Source organism: Callorhinchus milii, unplaced genomic scaffold (assembly GCF_018977255.1).
Source record: "Callorhinchus milii isolate IMCB2004 unplaced genomic scaffold, IMCB_Cmil_1.0 Scaffold5, whole genome shotgun sequence".
NCBI lineage: Eukaryota > Metazoa > Chordata > Chondrichthyes > Chimaeriformes > Callorhinchidae > Callorhinchus > Callorhinchus milii.
This window is the reverse complement of record NW_024704746.1, coordinates 3,506,406-3,523,255: the sequence shown is the minus strand read 5'-3', so window position 1 is coordinate 3,523,255 and position 16,850 is coordinate 3,506,406. Positions and strand designations below refer to the sequence as shown.

Sequence of the window (16,850 nt, the reverse complement as noted above, 5' to 3'; positions counted from 1 at the left end):
AGACCTGTAGCTCCTTGGTTAGAGCACTCGCCTCGCAAGCATGAGGACCTGGGTTTGATTCCCGGGCAGTGCGAAATGTTGGGCAAGTTTCCTTATTCCACATGCCTCGGTTTACATAGCAGTCAATAGGAACCTGGTTGGTAGTCAATTGTCAGATAACATTTCCGGGGGTAATAATAAATAAAGTAACAATTATTTGGTCACTCAATCCACGACTGTTTGTGGGACACTGCTGTGTGCCAATGGCTCACCCACAAAAAACACATGGTCACTCCACTTTACAGTTAGATCCTGTGAAGCACTTTGAGATGCCTCAGCGACGTTTTAAGGCACTATATCAAATGCAAGGATTACTATTCGCTATCGATTGCCGCTCCCGCTGTGTTTATCAGTACAACAGCCGTCACTAACTTCAGAGCAACTGGAACAAATGCGTGAAGTATGAGTGGTTCAGATCATTATAATTTCTAAAGCCTCTTTATTAAGTACAGACATCTCGTTGTACGCTGGTTTTATCCTGCTTCGAGATGTCCTTTGACGTGAAACTGCGCTATTTAAACATATTGTATTTTATGTTTTTAAAAATATATATACGTATCGTATATTTTCTATTTTAAAAAACACCGGTGGTAAAAGGAGCCAAAAAGGCTCAGTCACGGATATCACAGGACTGGATGGTTTGCTCCTCCTCCTTGGACACTTGGTTCATCCGGGTGTCCAGGGTGCTGGTGATGATGTTGTTCAACAATACTATCTGTAGAGAAAGGAACCCAGGGGCATCATAAATCTCCCATCTTTTCTCAGATTTGCCTCCCCCTCTCCCTCTTCTATAACCATTCACACATCGTCTGGATCTCTTTCATTTTCAAATCTATTCAGGCTCTGGCACCTCCCTACCTCCGTGACTTGCGTACTTCTCACTCCATTAACCGTTGTCTCTGCTCGCTTCCCGCTTGTCCATTGTAACCTCCATTCCACCATCAGTGGCTGTGCTTTCAGCCACTACGCCCCAAAAGTCTGGAACACTCTGCCTCCATCCCTCTGCCTTGCCCCTTCCTTCTCCATCTTCAGGTCCCGCTTGAAGACCTTCCTCTTCAACCGTGCTTAAGGTCACCTCCCCCTCCTCCTGCGAACTCCGCCACTGACAAGCGCTCCGAGACCCTACCCTGAGTGAGTTGTTGTTGACCCAGAAACAATTCCTGTGGCTCGGTAAGGTTAGGATTCTACAGACTTACCGAGTTCTCGTGCTCAGGCAGGTTGTGGAATTGGTAGATGTTGACCTTCCCTTTGCTGTCGCCAATCAGGATGCAATTGGTGTTTTTGGCAAACAGAAGGGTGGTCAGCCTCACACCGGGGATAGACTGGCTCACAATAATGGGGTCCAATCTGTTAGGGGAGCAAAGGGGCATTCAGCAGGCAAGCAGGCAGAGACTGGCAGACAAAGGATACTGAGACAGACTGAGAGAGACAGGCAGGCAGGCAGGCAGGCAGGCAGACAGACAGACAGACAGACAGAGACAGGCAGACAACAAAAAAGGAAGATAGATGGACAGTCAGAAAGAAGGACAGATGGACTGAAGGAAAGACAGAGACAGGCAGACAAAGAGGCATAGAAATAGACCGAGATACAGAAATAGATACACATAGACAGGCAGACAGAGACACACACACATCCACAGAGGCAGACAGAGACACACAGTGAGATACTGACATGCTGATGCTCAGGTCCCATATCTCGGCCCGGTCCTCGTTCACTGCCCCAAATATGGTGGCACAGGTGGGTGACCACATGATGTCGTGCACAGCCTTGGTGGTGGTGGAGGAGAAGTGGAGGACGGGCACCAACACCTCCTGGATCCACAGGTGGATGCTCCAGTCAGCCGAGCAGCTCAGGAAAGTGGCCGTGGAGAATGGCGACCAGGCTACCTTGTACACCGGCCCCTGGGAACCACAGACATGTGCACACAGACACCGTACAGACAACACACAGACAGACACCGACACACACACAGACAGACACACAGACACACACGCAGACAACACACAGACAGACAGACACAGACACCGACACACACACAGACACACAGTCACAGAGCTGCATTAATTAATCAACGAGAAAGACCCCAAATCAGCTCAATAACACGATATATAATGATAGTAATAATCCTTGCATTTGATACAGCGACTTATCGCAGCATTGAGGCGCTGAACAGGGAAGGGAGTGTCTCTCTCCCAGTGTCCTGGCTGACAATCGCCCCCCCCCACACGAGGATTAGGCTTAATTCAGCTTCCGAAATAAGAGCGTTCCGCAATTTTGCAACATCTTCCGATTAGACGGAATTTCGGGTCTCAGGAAGTGGGACACGGAGACCTCACCAGTGAATAATTAATAATAATAATCCTCGCATTTGATATATCACGTCATTGAGACGGTTCAAAGGACTTCGCAGAATATACTGTAAAGTGGAGTGACTGTGTGTTTTGCGGGTGATGATGCTCTGATCTTGCCGGCCGGAGGTCCCTTAACACAGGCATTGAACAAGCAGTCGGAATTCTGATGGAGACTGGGAACGGATGAGGCGTGATGCTGAGACCGAACTCTCAGAACTCCACTCTCACTTACCTTGTATCCCACCTCCCCCCACCCCCCCCACACCTCACTTACCCCCTCACACACACATACCTCACTTACCCCCCTCACACACACACACCTCACTTACCTCCCCTCACACACACACCTCACTTACCTCCCCTCACACACACACCTCACTTACCTCCCCTCACACACACACCTCACTTACCTCCCCTCACACACACCTCACTTACCTCCCCTCACACACACCTCACTTACCCCCCCTCACACACACCTCACTTACCCCCTCTCTCACACACATCGCCCACCCACACACTCCTCACGTATCTTGTGTCCTTCCCCCCACTCACACATTCCTCGCTTACCTTGTGCCCCCCCAACCCACCCACACACTCCTCACTTACCTTATGCCACCCCCCCACACACATACACACCTCACTTACCTTGTGAAGTCCGTAAGTTTCCAAGAACTGTTCGTTGTAGGAGCAGGAACAACGGTGGATATAGCCCTCCTCCGTGCCGGCCAGGTAAATGTTAGTGTCCTAGCACAGAGCACGGCAGCAAGATAATAATAATCCTTGCACTTGATACAGTGCCTTATCACGTTTCAAAGCGCTTCACAGGATACACTGTAAAGTGGTGACTGGGTATTTTGTGGGCGAAATATAATAAGCCAATTGGGGAACTTAGTTCAATGCCCCAAAAATTGAATTTGAAAAACGTACGTTTGGGTTAAAGTCGAAACACATCCCCGGAGCTTGGCGAGAGATTAAAGCCTCAATTCTCTTTTCCTTTTCCATCAGCTTGTTGGACTGCTGAAATCCTAACCGTTTTATCCTCATCAAATCTGTGCAACACAAAAAGAAACATAGGGGATAATTAAGCTCCTTAAAGCGGGACTGAATATACAGTATTAGAGAGAAATGTTTAATAATAATAACAATCATTGCATTGATCAGTGCTCTAACGATTATGGCACAGGATCACACTCCTTATTAATAATAATATTAATAGTAATACTAATAATCCTTGCATTTGATATAGCACCTTATCACATCATTGGGTTGTCTCAAAGCGCTTCACAGAATATACAACCAGGCTGGCTCATCAGCAGGTCACTCGAGGCAGGGAGTCATCCCACTCAGCTCCTATTAACCCTGCAAGCCAAGGCCCTAGCGGGTAGGGTGGTCCTACCTGGACAAGCAGCGGGGAAGCTTGTCAGACAGGTGGCAAGACTGGGCTCTGTGGACGTCAATGGCAGAAGCTTAGCCTTGGGGAGCAGCGGGATTGACAGGGACTCTCCCCGGCTATCCCTTCAGTCATCACAGACAGTGTGTTACTGCACGGCTATGGAGCGTGGCTCTGGGATTGTACTGTACGCTTTTACCTGTTGCTTCCAGTCCTTTCCCCAGGTGCCATTTGGTGATCCTGCCGTCGGCCGATATGGAGATCAGAGTCTCTACCTTCTCGTCCCCTTTGGACAGTCGGTCCTGTTCAATCCACTTCAGCTGCCACACGGGGCCCGTGTGCATGTTCAGGGAATCACTGCAGGCGACACCATCACACATCCCAACACGACATCATCACACATCCCAACACGACATCAACAACCTGAGTCCCCGACAAGGAAGGATAGTGATCTAATACACTGGCCACTCTGCTCTAACCCAGTGCCTAACCAAGACAGACAATGCTCCCACAACAGACCACCGAGGTTAAACTACCGTCACGAACTACAGCCAGGATAGAATTTTTTTTTGTCAGCCGGGTGTCTGACACACTTGGAAACCCATCAACAACAACAACAACAAAATGACGTTTATAGAGCGCCTTTCACGTCGGGAGGACGTCCCAAAGTGCTGGACAGTCAGGTGTCGGGGCCCGAGCATGGGTGAGAGATAGTGTATGGATGAGGGAAGGCAGAGAGGTGGGAGGGAGACCAAAGGCACGGTCGAAGAGAAGGGTCTTGAGACCCACATCACCGTTGCTTAAGAGTCTCCAAACCCAGCTGAGATTTCCATGCATCCCACCTACACATGAAAATCCTAGAGATAGATTACGTGAATGGAATGCGCACTCCCTCCTTGGAAGGATGAATCTGGTTTACCTAATTCTGGAAAGTATTAGGCGCAGGCTGTCAAGACCCAAGGCTTGGGGACCGTTGGAGTTAACTGCTGATGATATTATAAGGGGCAGTAAATGCCCCTAAATAATTTTGTTATCATCATCCATGCTGGTTTCAAATTATAATAAACCTTGCATTTGATATAGCGCCTTATCACATTACCAAGACGTCTCAAAGCACAGGTCATAGTGTAAAGTGTAGTGACTGTATTTTGTGGGTGAAACACGGTGGACAATTGTGCACATCAGTGTCACACAAACACTCAACAACAACGCCTTCCAAACAGGATAGCATCTCAGAGCGCTCAGTTGTGGATTGAGTGACCAATTTTTTAAATATTTTTTTTGAGGGGAATATTATGATCAGCCAATCGACTAACAACAGGTAAACAGAGGCGTGAGTAAGGAAACTTGCCTAAGGTTTCACCCTGCGCAGGAATCGAGTCCGGGTCCTCTCTGCTTGCAAGGCGAGTGCTCTCTATAGGTATCCAACTGCTATTCACTGAACTAAAGGAGTCAGTTACCCTCACCTGCTATCCAGAGCTGGGAGTGCGCTGAGCTCACAGAGGTTGTACAGAGCCACGGTGCCATCATACATGCCCACAGCCAGCAGGTTTGGATGGACTGTGGAGAAATCCAGCGCTGTGACCCCGTTCTCACACGTATAGATACGCTCAGGCCACTGCACAGAGAGAGATGTATATCAATGTACATTTGTTTTAAGCATAAGAGAGTGTGAGTGACGTCTAGAGGAAGGAAGGAAGGAAGGAAGGAAGGAAGGAAGGAAGGAAGGAAGGAATGGAGGGAGGGAGGGAGGGAAGGAGGGAGAAAAATAAAAGTATTTCAATCTTAAATTGAAAACTACTACTGTGGAAATTTTCCATTCAGCAACAATAATAGTATTCCTTGCATTTGATATAGCACTTTATCAGATCTTCAATATGTCTCAAATTGCTTCACAGAATATACTGCAAAGTGAATTGGCTGTATATTTTGTGGGCGAAACGCGGCAGCCAAGTCGTGGATGGAGTGACCAAATTATTATTGGGTTTTAAGAGATGATAATGAGCGTGCCAGTGTTATCTCCTCCGCTTACCATGGGGTTTTTCAGTGACCAGCAGCAGACTAAGCCTCCCTTCTGGTTGGTGTACTCAAACTCCCCATAGCCCACAGCCAACAGGTCCTGTAACATCAGGACAAAGAGAGGAGAAATAATACCTACAGTGGGACACACTGATTTTTACTGCAGAGTTTGAGCTGCACATGGCTTCTGATGTTTACAGAATCTAAATTTTCTCAAGAGGCGCAAGATGGTAAGTTCTGATCCAAGTAAAGGGAGGCCTGGACAGAGACACAAACAACATAATTAGAGAGAGGTAGATAAAGTCAGAGAGAGGCATTCACACCACAATTAGAGAGAAGTAGATAGATAATACAATTAGAAAAGCAGAGAGCATAAGCACACTCAGATCTCAAATTATGAGTTCAAGCCCCAAGTAGGGACCTTGAATTCATCTAATCTAGGATGGCATTCCAGCACTATGCAGTACAATGCTGTGGGACGCTTTGTATTGTCAGAGGCGCCGTCCTTCGGATCAGACATTATATCAAGGTCCCCGTTCTCTGCCTGATTTGATGACGGTTATAAAGACCACATGGCCAGTCCAGCTGAGTCCCTTTCCCCCCATGGAACCTTGGGGTCCTTGAGGAGCTCAGTATAACAGCTCGTCCTAAGGACCGCACCTTTGACAACCAGACCCCCTCCTCCTCCCACCAGTCCTGTTGTGAGGCTGACTGACCGGATTCTGTGTGTTCCACACCATGCTGCTAACATTACGGTCTGCAGTGAGGTTACAGCTATAGGACCAGAGATGCTCGATGCTTGGAACCACGACGGCTATCAGACCTGAGGCCTGGTCCATGTCTTCCGAACGCCCAACAACCTCTTCTTCAGCTGTGGACAACAGACCAGGGGAGCATTAGTCGTATTCTGTGAAATGCTTTGAGACATCTCAATTACGAGATAAGGCACTGCATCAAATGCTAGGATTATTATTATTAGGATCTTAAATTTTAAGACACAGCAATATAACAGGCTATGTGTTTGGGTCTCAAGAGAGTCAAGGGATCGCGAATCACTACCTAGGCATGAGTTTCCTTCATTAAGATTTGTTTGCCGAAGCTCAGTGCTCAGCACGGGTAAAGGTAAAGGCGAAAAGCGCAGACACACACAGTAAGTACCCACTGGTTAACACGGGGAGCTGCCGATAAGCGGCAAGCTTGGTCTGGAAGATGTTCTCCATGATGACGCGCTCCATGATGACCAGGTTTTGGTGCAGCTTCTCGTTATTCATCAGCTCCTCAGTGTCGTAATCCACATCTACAGGGACCTGCACTATGATCACACTCTCGGAGTCCGCTGAGCAGCTGGAGTGACTCTCTGTAGTAACAACAACAACAACTAGCATTTACATAGCGCCCCTTACAACTTAGAGACATCTCAAAGCGCTTCACTATTACTGTAAATGCATTGACTGTGTATCTTGTGGGCGAATCGTGGCAGCCAATTGCGAACAGCAATTATTATTTTTATCCCCGGAAAAGCGATCTGCCAATCGACTAACAACCGGGTTCCCACTTGCTGCTAGGTAAACAGAAGCAGGTGGAGCAAGGAAACTTGCCCTGGTGGGAATGGCACCCAGGTCCTCTCGCTTGCGAGGTGAGTGCTCTAACCAGTAAGCTACAGGTCTCCACAACGCAATGAAGGTACAATACCATCCTCCACGGAGCTCCCGACTGACGTGGACTGGCTGTAGCTTTTCATGGTGGCAATTTTGGACTCAGGAACAGTCACTTGCTGGGCTTTCTCCTGTTTGATCTGATCTTCAAAATCCATCGCTTGGAAGGTGTCGTGCATGTCCCAGAGCGTGGCTGTGACACCTAGAGAAGGCAAAGCCACAAACAATTGTTTTATCTGTAAAGCATTTGGTTTGCTACCAATTATTTCTCCCCTCTCTCCAACTCTCTCCCCTCCCTCGTTCCACTCCCACCCTCTCTCCTATCCACCCTCTCAAACTCTCCTTCCCTCCCTCCCTTGCTCCCTCCCTCCTATCCTGTGTTTTGTACTCGATTCTCTGAGTAATGGGGAGCCAGAGGAGCCAGGCAAGAACGGAGATGATAGGTTCCCAGAGCCTGTTGTGGAAGAGGACAGGAGTTGCAGAGTTCTGAATAATCTGCATCTTGTGGAGAGAAGAGATGGGCAATCCAGTGAGCAGGCAGTTTGGGTAGTCAAGCCAGGTCATAATGAAAGCGTGGATCTGGGTCTCGGTGGCCTGCGGTGAGAGGCAGTGGAGGAGGCAGGCAATGTTGTGAAGGTGTGGAAAGGTGGATCGTGTCATGGCACGAATGTGGGGTTTGAAGGATAGCTGAGGGTCGAAAAGGACACTGGTGATAGTGTTAATGGCTGAGGTGAGGAGATGCTGCCAGGATCCAAGGCAGGAAGGCTTGTGTCTTGCCAACATTAAGCTGGAGGAAGTTGGCTCTCGTCTAGGACTTGATGTCAGACAAACAATTAGGCAGAACATCAATGGTCCTGGAGTCGAGTGTGGATACGGCAAGATATATATCATATAGTATCATTTATCACATGTGAAATTGACCCCATGCCTGCGGATGACTTTGCTGATCGGGAGCATGTATAGATTAAAGTGTAGGGGACCGAGGGCAGAACCTCGAGGTTGCCACACGTGACAGTGCGGGGGCTAGAGGAGAAGCCGTTGGTGGCCACAAAGTGCAGATGGTGGGAAAGGTAGGATTGGAACCAGGCAAGAATAGAACCATTGAGGTGGAGGCGAGAGGAGATGCAGTGGAGAAGAGTAGAGTGGTCAACAGGATCAAAAGTGGCCAAGAAGTCCAGAAGGACAAGAAGACAGAGAGAGCCTTGGTCCCAGGTGGACAGAATGTCACTTGTCACTTTGACCTGTGAGCAACATGAAACCCAGATTTGAGGGTTTATAAAGGGAACCCTGGGAGAGGAAAGTGAAAGCTGGAAAGCGACGACTCTTTCCATGACCTTTGATAGAAAAGGTAGGTTTGAAATGGGGCGGTAGTTGGGAGAGCAGAGATGGGTCAAGGGAAGGTTTTTTGAGGGTAAGGGTGATGACCAAACCGATTCTCAAGGAAATAAATCCTTAAGAAGGTCTTTAAGAAAGAGATTATTTTTGTTCAGCCGGCTGTCTAGCACATTCAGAAACCCATCACCGTGCTGAAGAGTATCCAAACCAAGCTGAGGTTTCCATGCATCCCACCTACACATGGAAATCCCAGAGATAGATTGTTGGAATGGAATGCGCGCACTCTCCCTGGAGGGATGCATCCTACTCACCTAATTCTGGAGAGTATTAGGCCCAGTTTGGCAAAAGCCAAAACTTGGGGGTAAGCCCAGAGTATGCATTGTAGTAACTGCTTGGAGAGACAGAGAGAACGAGAGAGACAAGGGGAACAAAGGGAATTGGGGTAGAGCATACGTTTGCCAGTGTGATTCCTACCTGCATCCTTTATGTTAATCTTCTCAGACTGAACCTCTTTGGACTTGGGCGCTCCATTGAAAGTTTGCACCATTCTCTCGACAAAGCGATCGTTTCCCGCTCGCTCTTTACACAGCAGAACATAGGCCTCGTTTTGTTTCCTACCAAAATAGATCATCCCAAAACACGCACTGTTAATAGATAACAGGTAACACCGCCCACACCCCACCAGTTCATCGAGCTGGGACAACAACGTACATAGGAACATAAGGAACTGAGGCGATTCACCCTCACAAGCCTGTTTCGCCATTGTATTAGATCATGGCTGATCTGTACCTCAACTCCAATTACATGCCTTTGCCCCATATCCCTTGGTACCCTTGCCTGACAAAAATAACTTGGAATCATAGAATCTTACAGCACAGAAGAAGGCCAGTCGGCCCAATCGTGCCTGTGCTGACTCTTTGAAAGAGCTATTCAACTAGTCCTACTCTCCCAGCTTGGCAAGAGCCAAGGCTTGGGGATCCCAGCATATGCAATGTGGTTCTTCTGTGAGAGAGAGATCGAGAGAGAAGCCGTGAAGCAAAGGAACCAGAATTACCTTACATTTATACCGATTTTTTTCTGTCAAGTAAAGTGCTCCTCAAATACAATCAATTAGAAATGAGGTGAGCTACATCAGGGTTCCCCATTTAATTTGGGAATAGCAACAGCAGGCATATACGGAATCCTGTAGCATATTGTTTAGAGCATTCGCCTGGTAAGCGAGAGGACTAGAGTTTGATGCCGGGTTCCTCCTTATTGCTAGGTAAACAGAGGGGAGTAAGGAAATTTGCCTATGATTTTTGGACAGGGCAAAACCATAGGCAAATTTCCTTGCTCCATTCACTCGCCTCTGTTTACCTAGCAATACAACAACAAGATTACATTTGTATTGCGCCTTTCACATCGGGAGGACGTCCCAGGTAAGTAGGAACTTGGTTGTTAGTCAATTGGCGGACCACTTTAATAATCTCCCCCAAAATAAAAATAAATAAAATGTGATCCGCCAAATCGGCAAACAACTGGGTTCCTACTTACTACTAGGTAAACAGAGGTGTGTGGAGTAAGGAAAGTTTCCTAAGGTTTTGCCCTGCCTGGGTTTGAACCCGGGTCTTCTCGCTTGCGAGGTGAGTGCGCTAACCACTAAGCTAAGGAAACCACTCTGGATGCTCTAAAACATTTTTAAGGAAACACCATGAAAAAATTTTTTAATATAAAACTGTCTCAACTCACGAGAAGTAGAACAGAAACAAAACGTACTTCACATCTTCGGCTTCCGGTGAATCCACAGAAATCATCTCCACGGGGATGTCCAGGAAGCAGAAGGTCTCGGTCTCGGTCAGGTACACGTCGATAGTTTTCATGAGGTCCTGCTTGGTCAGCTGTTCGCGAGCCTCCTCTTTCTGCATATCTGTAACCGGGAACAATGTCAGATCCTCGCCTTCCAGACGTGGACTAAAGCATCAAACCATCTCCCCGAGTGCCTCACAGGAAAAATAATAATAATCTTTGCATTTGATATAGCGCCTTATCAAATCTTCAGAGAAACTCGCAACCATATTTCCCATCTTATTCTCAGGCACAAAGTCACAAATGCCCACAGCACGAGCTGAGCTCAGAAGGTAGCATGTAAAACATTCATGTGGGTTCAATGCTCAATTCTATAAATATGGCAAAGAATAAAATAATAATAATAGTAATCAACCTTGAATTTGATACAGTGCCATATCAACGTCTTCGAGACATCTCAAAGTGCTTTCCTGAGCGAACACGGCAATATCAAATGCAATGATTATTATTATTATTTACAGGATCCAAAAAGACTATTAAAGGGAATGAGGAGTGAGATAAGATATTGGGGAGAAATTAATTATAATAACCCCTGCATTTCATATTGTGTCATCGAGACTTCTCAAAATGAAGCGCAGGATTTTACTGTAAAGTGTGCATTTTGTAGGCAAATGTGGCAGCCAATTTGTAAACGTGATTTTACTGTAAAGTGTGCATTTTGTAGGCAAACGTGACAGCCAATTTCCACGGACCAAGGTCTTACATACATACAGCCATGAAGTGATTTTATTTGGGGAATTGTTGACCAGGACAATAGCTTTGAAAACAAAATTTGAGAAAAATATAAAAGTGTGTATGTGAATGGGACGTCCTCCCGACATGAAAGGCAGTGTACAAATGTAATTTGTTGTTGATGATGATGGAGTGGGACTCAACGAGGAGCTCTTTGAGAGTGGTAACAGGTAGGATGTGCTGCTATCTAGTGGCCGTAACACTAGCATTCATATAGCGCCCTACACGCAGAATAATAATCTATACTAATAAAGACGAAATGTCTGTGTGTGTGTGTTTTAACGCAATAACCGATTGACATAGAGACAGGATTTATACTTCATCGGAAAGATCTTGCATGGCGGAGTGTCATGGGCATAATTTTTTCGGGGGTCTCCACAAACAGACGTGGATTGAAAATGACCAATTTATTATTGTTTTGGAGGGATTATTATTTGGTGTGTGGAGTAAGGAAACTTGCCCAAGGTTTCGCCCTCTGCCTGGAATTGAACCCAGGTGTCTCGCTTGCAAGGCGAGTGCTCTAACCACTGAGCCACAGGACTTCATGTAGACGAAATGTCTGTCTGTGTGTCAATCTACATTCCATACATTCCATATTGGATCCTTTGGTATAATAATCCTTGCGTTTGACATAGCGCCTTATTATGTCTTATTGAGATGTCTCAAAGTACTTCACAGAATATACTGTAAAGTGAATTGACTGTATAATCTGCAGAGGCAGCGGGTGGGGAGTGGGGGGCAAGCAAGTCGGACAGGTAGGGAGGTGCGAGGGCATGAAATAATTTAAAAACGAGTGAGAGGATCTTGAAATCAAATCTAACATTCATATAAAGCCCTCCTCTCCCCCACCTCCCACCTTGCTCCACCTTCCTCCTTACACATGTTCAGAATGGAATTCCGAGCGCCATAAAAGAAAAAGAGCATCACAACAACAACGGCAACTTGCATTTATACAGCTGTGTTTGTGTTATATCTGTTTCTCCCTGTCGCTAATGTCAGGCAAGTTTCCTTACTGTTTACCTAGCAGAAGGTAGGAACCCAGTCGTTAGTTGATTGGTAGATTGCTTTCCGGGGGTAGCAATCCCTCCAAAAATAAATAATAATAATTTGGTTACTCAACCTACGACTGTTTGTGGTAGACTGCTGTACACAATCACTACAGTTTACAATATATTCAGTGAAGAGTTTTCAGACGTCTCAACTATAAGGCGCTATATCAAATGCAAGGATTATTATTATTATTATGGCGCCCCTCATGTGGGGCAGCGTAGCGGAGCACTTACATAGCACAGAGGTGATCTCATGCATGCTCGTGTCTGGAATTCCTTCTCCCAGTAAATCGATAGTCGAGCGGCTGGATTTGGACATGCTGCCACTTCCAAACGTGGACCTGGGAGAAGCGATGACAGGGAAAGGTTTATTCAGGACCCACAGACCAGCCTCAACATAACCACAGCAGCAACAATAATACTAATAATCCTTGCATTTGATATCGCGCTTTTCACATCTTCTAGACGTCTCAAAAGGCTTCACAGCATAAACTGTAAAATGAATTGACTGTACATTTGTGGTCGAAACGCGGCAGCCAGTTGCGCACAGCAATGTCCCTCAAACACTCGAGGTTTGAAGTGACCAATCTATTATTGTTTTTTCTTCTTGAGAGATTATTATCAGGCGTGTCAATAAGGAAACTTGCCAAAGGTTTTGTCCTGCTGGGAATCGAACCCAGGTCTCTTGTTGCGAGGTGAGTGCTCTAACCTCGGGAGTACAGGCCTAAATAGCTGGACCTTACTGGCTTCAACATAAAAAGTCATTTCAAAATGTTGCTACACCAATCCCTCTCCTTCCATTTTACTCTGTCTCTAACCCGAGTTGTGGCTGACTTGGGAGTGTGCACGCACAATGTAGAGGGAGCTTTTGCTATGTCTCTAACCCTGACCTGGGAGTGTGGATGGACAGTGGAGCTTTCATCTGTATTGAATCTATTCTGTACCTTTAATGTGCCAGGGTTTATATAGGTGCAGGCACATTTGTTGGTCCTTTCAGCAGGCAGAGGAGATATGCTTTTACTTGATCAGGCTCAAATCTGGGTTCCATACTAGGAAGGACAGTAATCTAATACACTGGTCACTCTGCTCTCACCCATTGTCTAACCAAGAGATTCAACAACACAACAGACCACCAAGTTAAACTGCCACAGCTACCATCATAAACAGGTCAGGTCAAATTTTTTTTGCCCCCAATATCTGAACACACACACTGAAACCCACCACCATGCTTAAGAGTATCCAAACCCAACTGAGATTTCCATGCATCAACCTACACAAGGAAATCCCAGAGATAGATTGTCAGAGTGGAATGCGTATTCTCTCCCTGGAAGGACACATCCTGCTTACCTAATTCCGCAGAGTATTAGGCGTAGGTTGGCAAGCGCAAAGGCTTGGGGAGCCCAGAGTGTGCGCTGGGGTAACTGCTGGAGTTGAACCAGCTAAAACTGCCAAGCTTGCCATTGATATTGCTGTCCGGCAAGCTTTCCCGCTGCTTGGACCACCCTGCCCGTTAGGGCTCTGGCTTACAAGGTTAACAGGCGTTGAGTGGGATGACTCCATGCCCTAATGACTGATCAGCCCTTCCAGGTCCTGCAACGAGCCCGACTGGCTATGCTGTATATATATATATATATATATAGGCACTCCCCATCTGTGCCTTGTTCCTAAGTTATTGTTTTTGTTGAGACTTACCTTTGACCGGAACAGAACTTTTGAATGTTGCAGCACTGATTTCTTTTCACTGATCTTGTCAGCTGCCCAGTTCATACTGCGGCGACTGGACAAACCCATTATGCTGTGGTTGCTTTTGAAGCTGTGTGTACTGTGGCTGTATATATATTTTTACCTGGTGAAGGGTCCAGCCAGACTAACGTTAGTTGCAGTCTGATACACGGAAATTGAGGGGAGATATTCGGAGCCTGATCCTTCCTGAGAGCCAAACAGTCTGCTGGGCTTGCTCTGTGGAATGCCAGGCTCCAAGACAAATAGAGAGTGAGGTGTCACGTCCTTCCCGAACTCATCTAATACCTGGTAAACAAGAGATATGTTATTATAATACATTCAATTTGCTTTACAGTATATTCTGTGAAGCGCTTTGAGACGTCGCGTAGATGTGATAAGGCGCTACATCAAATGCAAGGATTATTATTATCACGTCATTGAGACACCTCAAAGTGCTTCACAGGATACACTGTAACACGAATTGACTGTATATTTTTGTGGGGAAAACGCGACAGCCAATTGCGCACAGCAGTGTCCCACAAACAGCCGTGGTTTGAGTAACCATGTTACTATTATTACTGTTTTTTTAAAGGAATTATTACCTCCGGAAAGCAATATGCCAATCGACTAAACAAAGATGTGTGGAGTAAGGAAACATGCCTGAGGTTTTGCCCCGTCTGGGAATCGAACCCGGTTCGTCTCACTTGCGTCTCGTAACCACTATGGTACGGGACACCAAGGCATCTTAACCTTTTGTTTGATTTGCCTTTTTCAGAGCAATGGAGGTGCTGTCCTTTGTATGAGACTTTAAACCTCACTCCCCATCTGTGCCCTGTTCCTAAGTTATTGTTTTTGTTGAGACTTACCTGGACCGGAACGGAACTTTTAAATGCTGTTAAGTTTCCCTTTTCACTGATCTTGTCAGTTGCCCAGTTCATACTGCGGCGACTGGACAAACCCATGATGCTGCGGTTGCTTTTGAAGCTGTGTTTACTGTGGCTGTAGGTCCCCACACTCGTCTTGGAGACAAGCTTCTTTACTGTCGGCCTGTTAGACCTAAAGGTTCACATCAATAGGCAAGACTTGAACGACAACAAATTACATTTTCATAGTGCTTTTCACGTCGGGAGGACGTCCCAAGGGCTAGAGAGAGAGAGAGAGAGAGGGATTTGGTCCCAAGCAGGGGGATGGAATCAGGAGGGGTGGAGGGCAGCAAGGGAGGGGGGGTGAGGGTAGGAGGATGACTGCAGATGGGGTCGAAGAGGAGGGTCTTGAGACAGGCCTTGAAGGAAGCAAGGGAGAGAGTGATGCAAAGGGATAGAGTGCGATAGAGTTGCAAACAGTGGGGGGCAGAGAGGCTGAAGGCCCGACCGCCGATGGTGGGGCGGGCAGGGCAGGGGACATGGAGCAGGCCAGAGCCTACTGAGCGGCCAGGGAGTGGACAAGTTGACATGGGGTCAGCAGATCACAGAGGTAGGGAGAAGGAAGACTCAAGCGCACGCTTTTACAATCCTATAATATACATCGCAGAAAGATTTCCATCGCGCTGCCTGCGCCAGGCCTTTGGCAGTCGCACGCCACGACCTACGTTTTTTTTGGGCCGATTTCAAACTCAACAACAACTTGCGCTTCTAACGCAGGATAGCGTCTGAGAGCGCCTGACGGTGCCGAGCCGGGATGGGGGAGGGGGAGAACCGAGGAGGTCGAAGATGGAGGTCTTCGGGCGCGCGATCCGAAAACGGGGAAGGAAGGGGCAAGGCGGAGGGAGGGAGGGAGGGAGGGAGGGAGGGAGGGCCAAAGTTTCGGGGCGTAGTGGCCGAGAGCACGGCCATCGACGTTGGAGGGGAGAGGATGGGGGGAAACGTGCGGGGAGGCCGGAGCAGCCGCGGGGGAGGGGAGGGGGTGGGGGTGGTGGTGGGCGATGGGGTACGGATTTCCTGCCCCTCCGAGGCCTGGGGTACAGCAGCAAGTTGTTGTTGTTGTTGTTGTTGTAGAAACCATTGCGCTGGGGCTCACTTCCCCCCCTCTCCCCTCTCCCCTCTCCCCCTCCCATAGTGCTCGGGCTGTGCGTGAAGCTCACTCACTGGTTTACAGCGGTGACTTTCTTCATGGCGGCCTCTGTCCTCTGCCCCCACCGCCGCCGCCCCCACCACGGCCCGCGGGCTCTCCAGTGCCGCCGCTCCGCCCGTTGCTAGACGCCGGCGTCGTTTCCAGGGGCGGGGCTGTGCCGTTGCTATGGGCGGTGCTGCTGAAAGCGGCCGTGCCGTGATTGGGGGGGCGTGGCGTGGCTATGCTGTCACGGTGGGCGTGGCTATGATGTCACAGCGGGCGTGGCTATGCTGTTACAGCGGGCGTGGCTATGACGTCACGGTAGGCGTGGCTTTGCTGTCACAGTTGAGCTCCTCCCTCCCTCCGCTCTCCGTCCCAGTCCCCGCCCCTCCCCTCCCCCTCCTGTGCTCAAGCTCTCGGGTTTCTCTCACGGTTTAAAATACGTTGGCGGATTATAGGCCAGAATAGGGGGGGAGGGGAATGGGGGGGGGGGCGGGAATAGAGGAGGAAGGGGGGGGGGTGGGAAGAGGCCGCTTTAAACCCTAGAAAAAAATGCGATCAATTCCACCGGACCAATCACCGCGGCGGGGGAGCACACCGCGGACCAACCAGCGCGGCCGCTCGGAATCAGCGCTGGCCAATCAGTAGAGGTGGCGCCTCACA

General features: G+C 48.0%; 1 protein-coding gene across 2 annotated transcripts; it reads right to left on the bottom strand.

The window, feature by feature from the left end:
* Nucleotides 1–461: 461 nt before the first annotated feature.
* dnai4 (dynein axonemal intermediate chain 4) lies at nt 462–16,283 on the bottom strand. Of its 2 annotated transcripts, none has more exons than XM_007910041.2 (17): nt 16,223–16,283; nt 15,005–15,194; nt 14,263–14,444; nt 12,651–12,757; nt 10,546–10,696; nt 9,265–9,404; nt 7,493–7,657; nt 6,963–7,157; nt 6,517–6,671; nt 5,814–5,900; nt 5,248–5,399; nt 3,981–4,138; nt 3,319–3,440; nt 3,037–3,135; nt 1,712–1,941; nt 1,236–1,386; nt 462–754 (listed from the first exon to the last, which is right to left on the bottom strand). In XM_007910041.2, the coding sequence occupies exons 1-17, from the start codon at nt 16,246–16,248 to the stop codon at nt 650–652; spliced, it is 2,415 nt and encodes an 804-aa protein (XP_007908232.1). In that variant the 5' UTR covers nt 16,249–16,283; the 3' UTR covers nt 462–649. The 2 variants fall into 2 exon arrangements, with proteins under 2 accessions (XP_007908232.1, XP_007908233.1); XM_007910042.2 differs by having other exon boundaries at nt 15,005–15,185.
* Nucleotides 16,284–16,850: the final 567 nt, after the last annotated feature.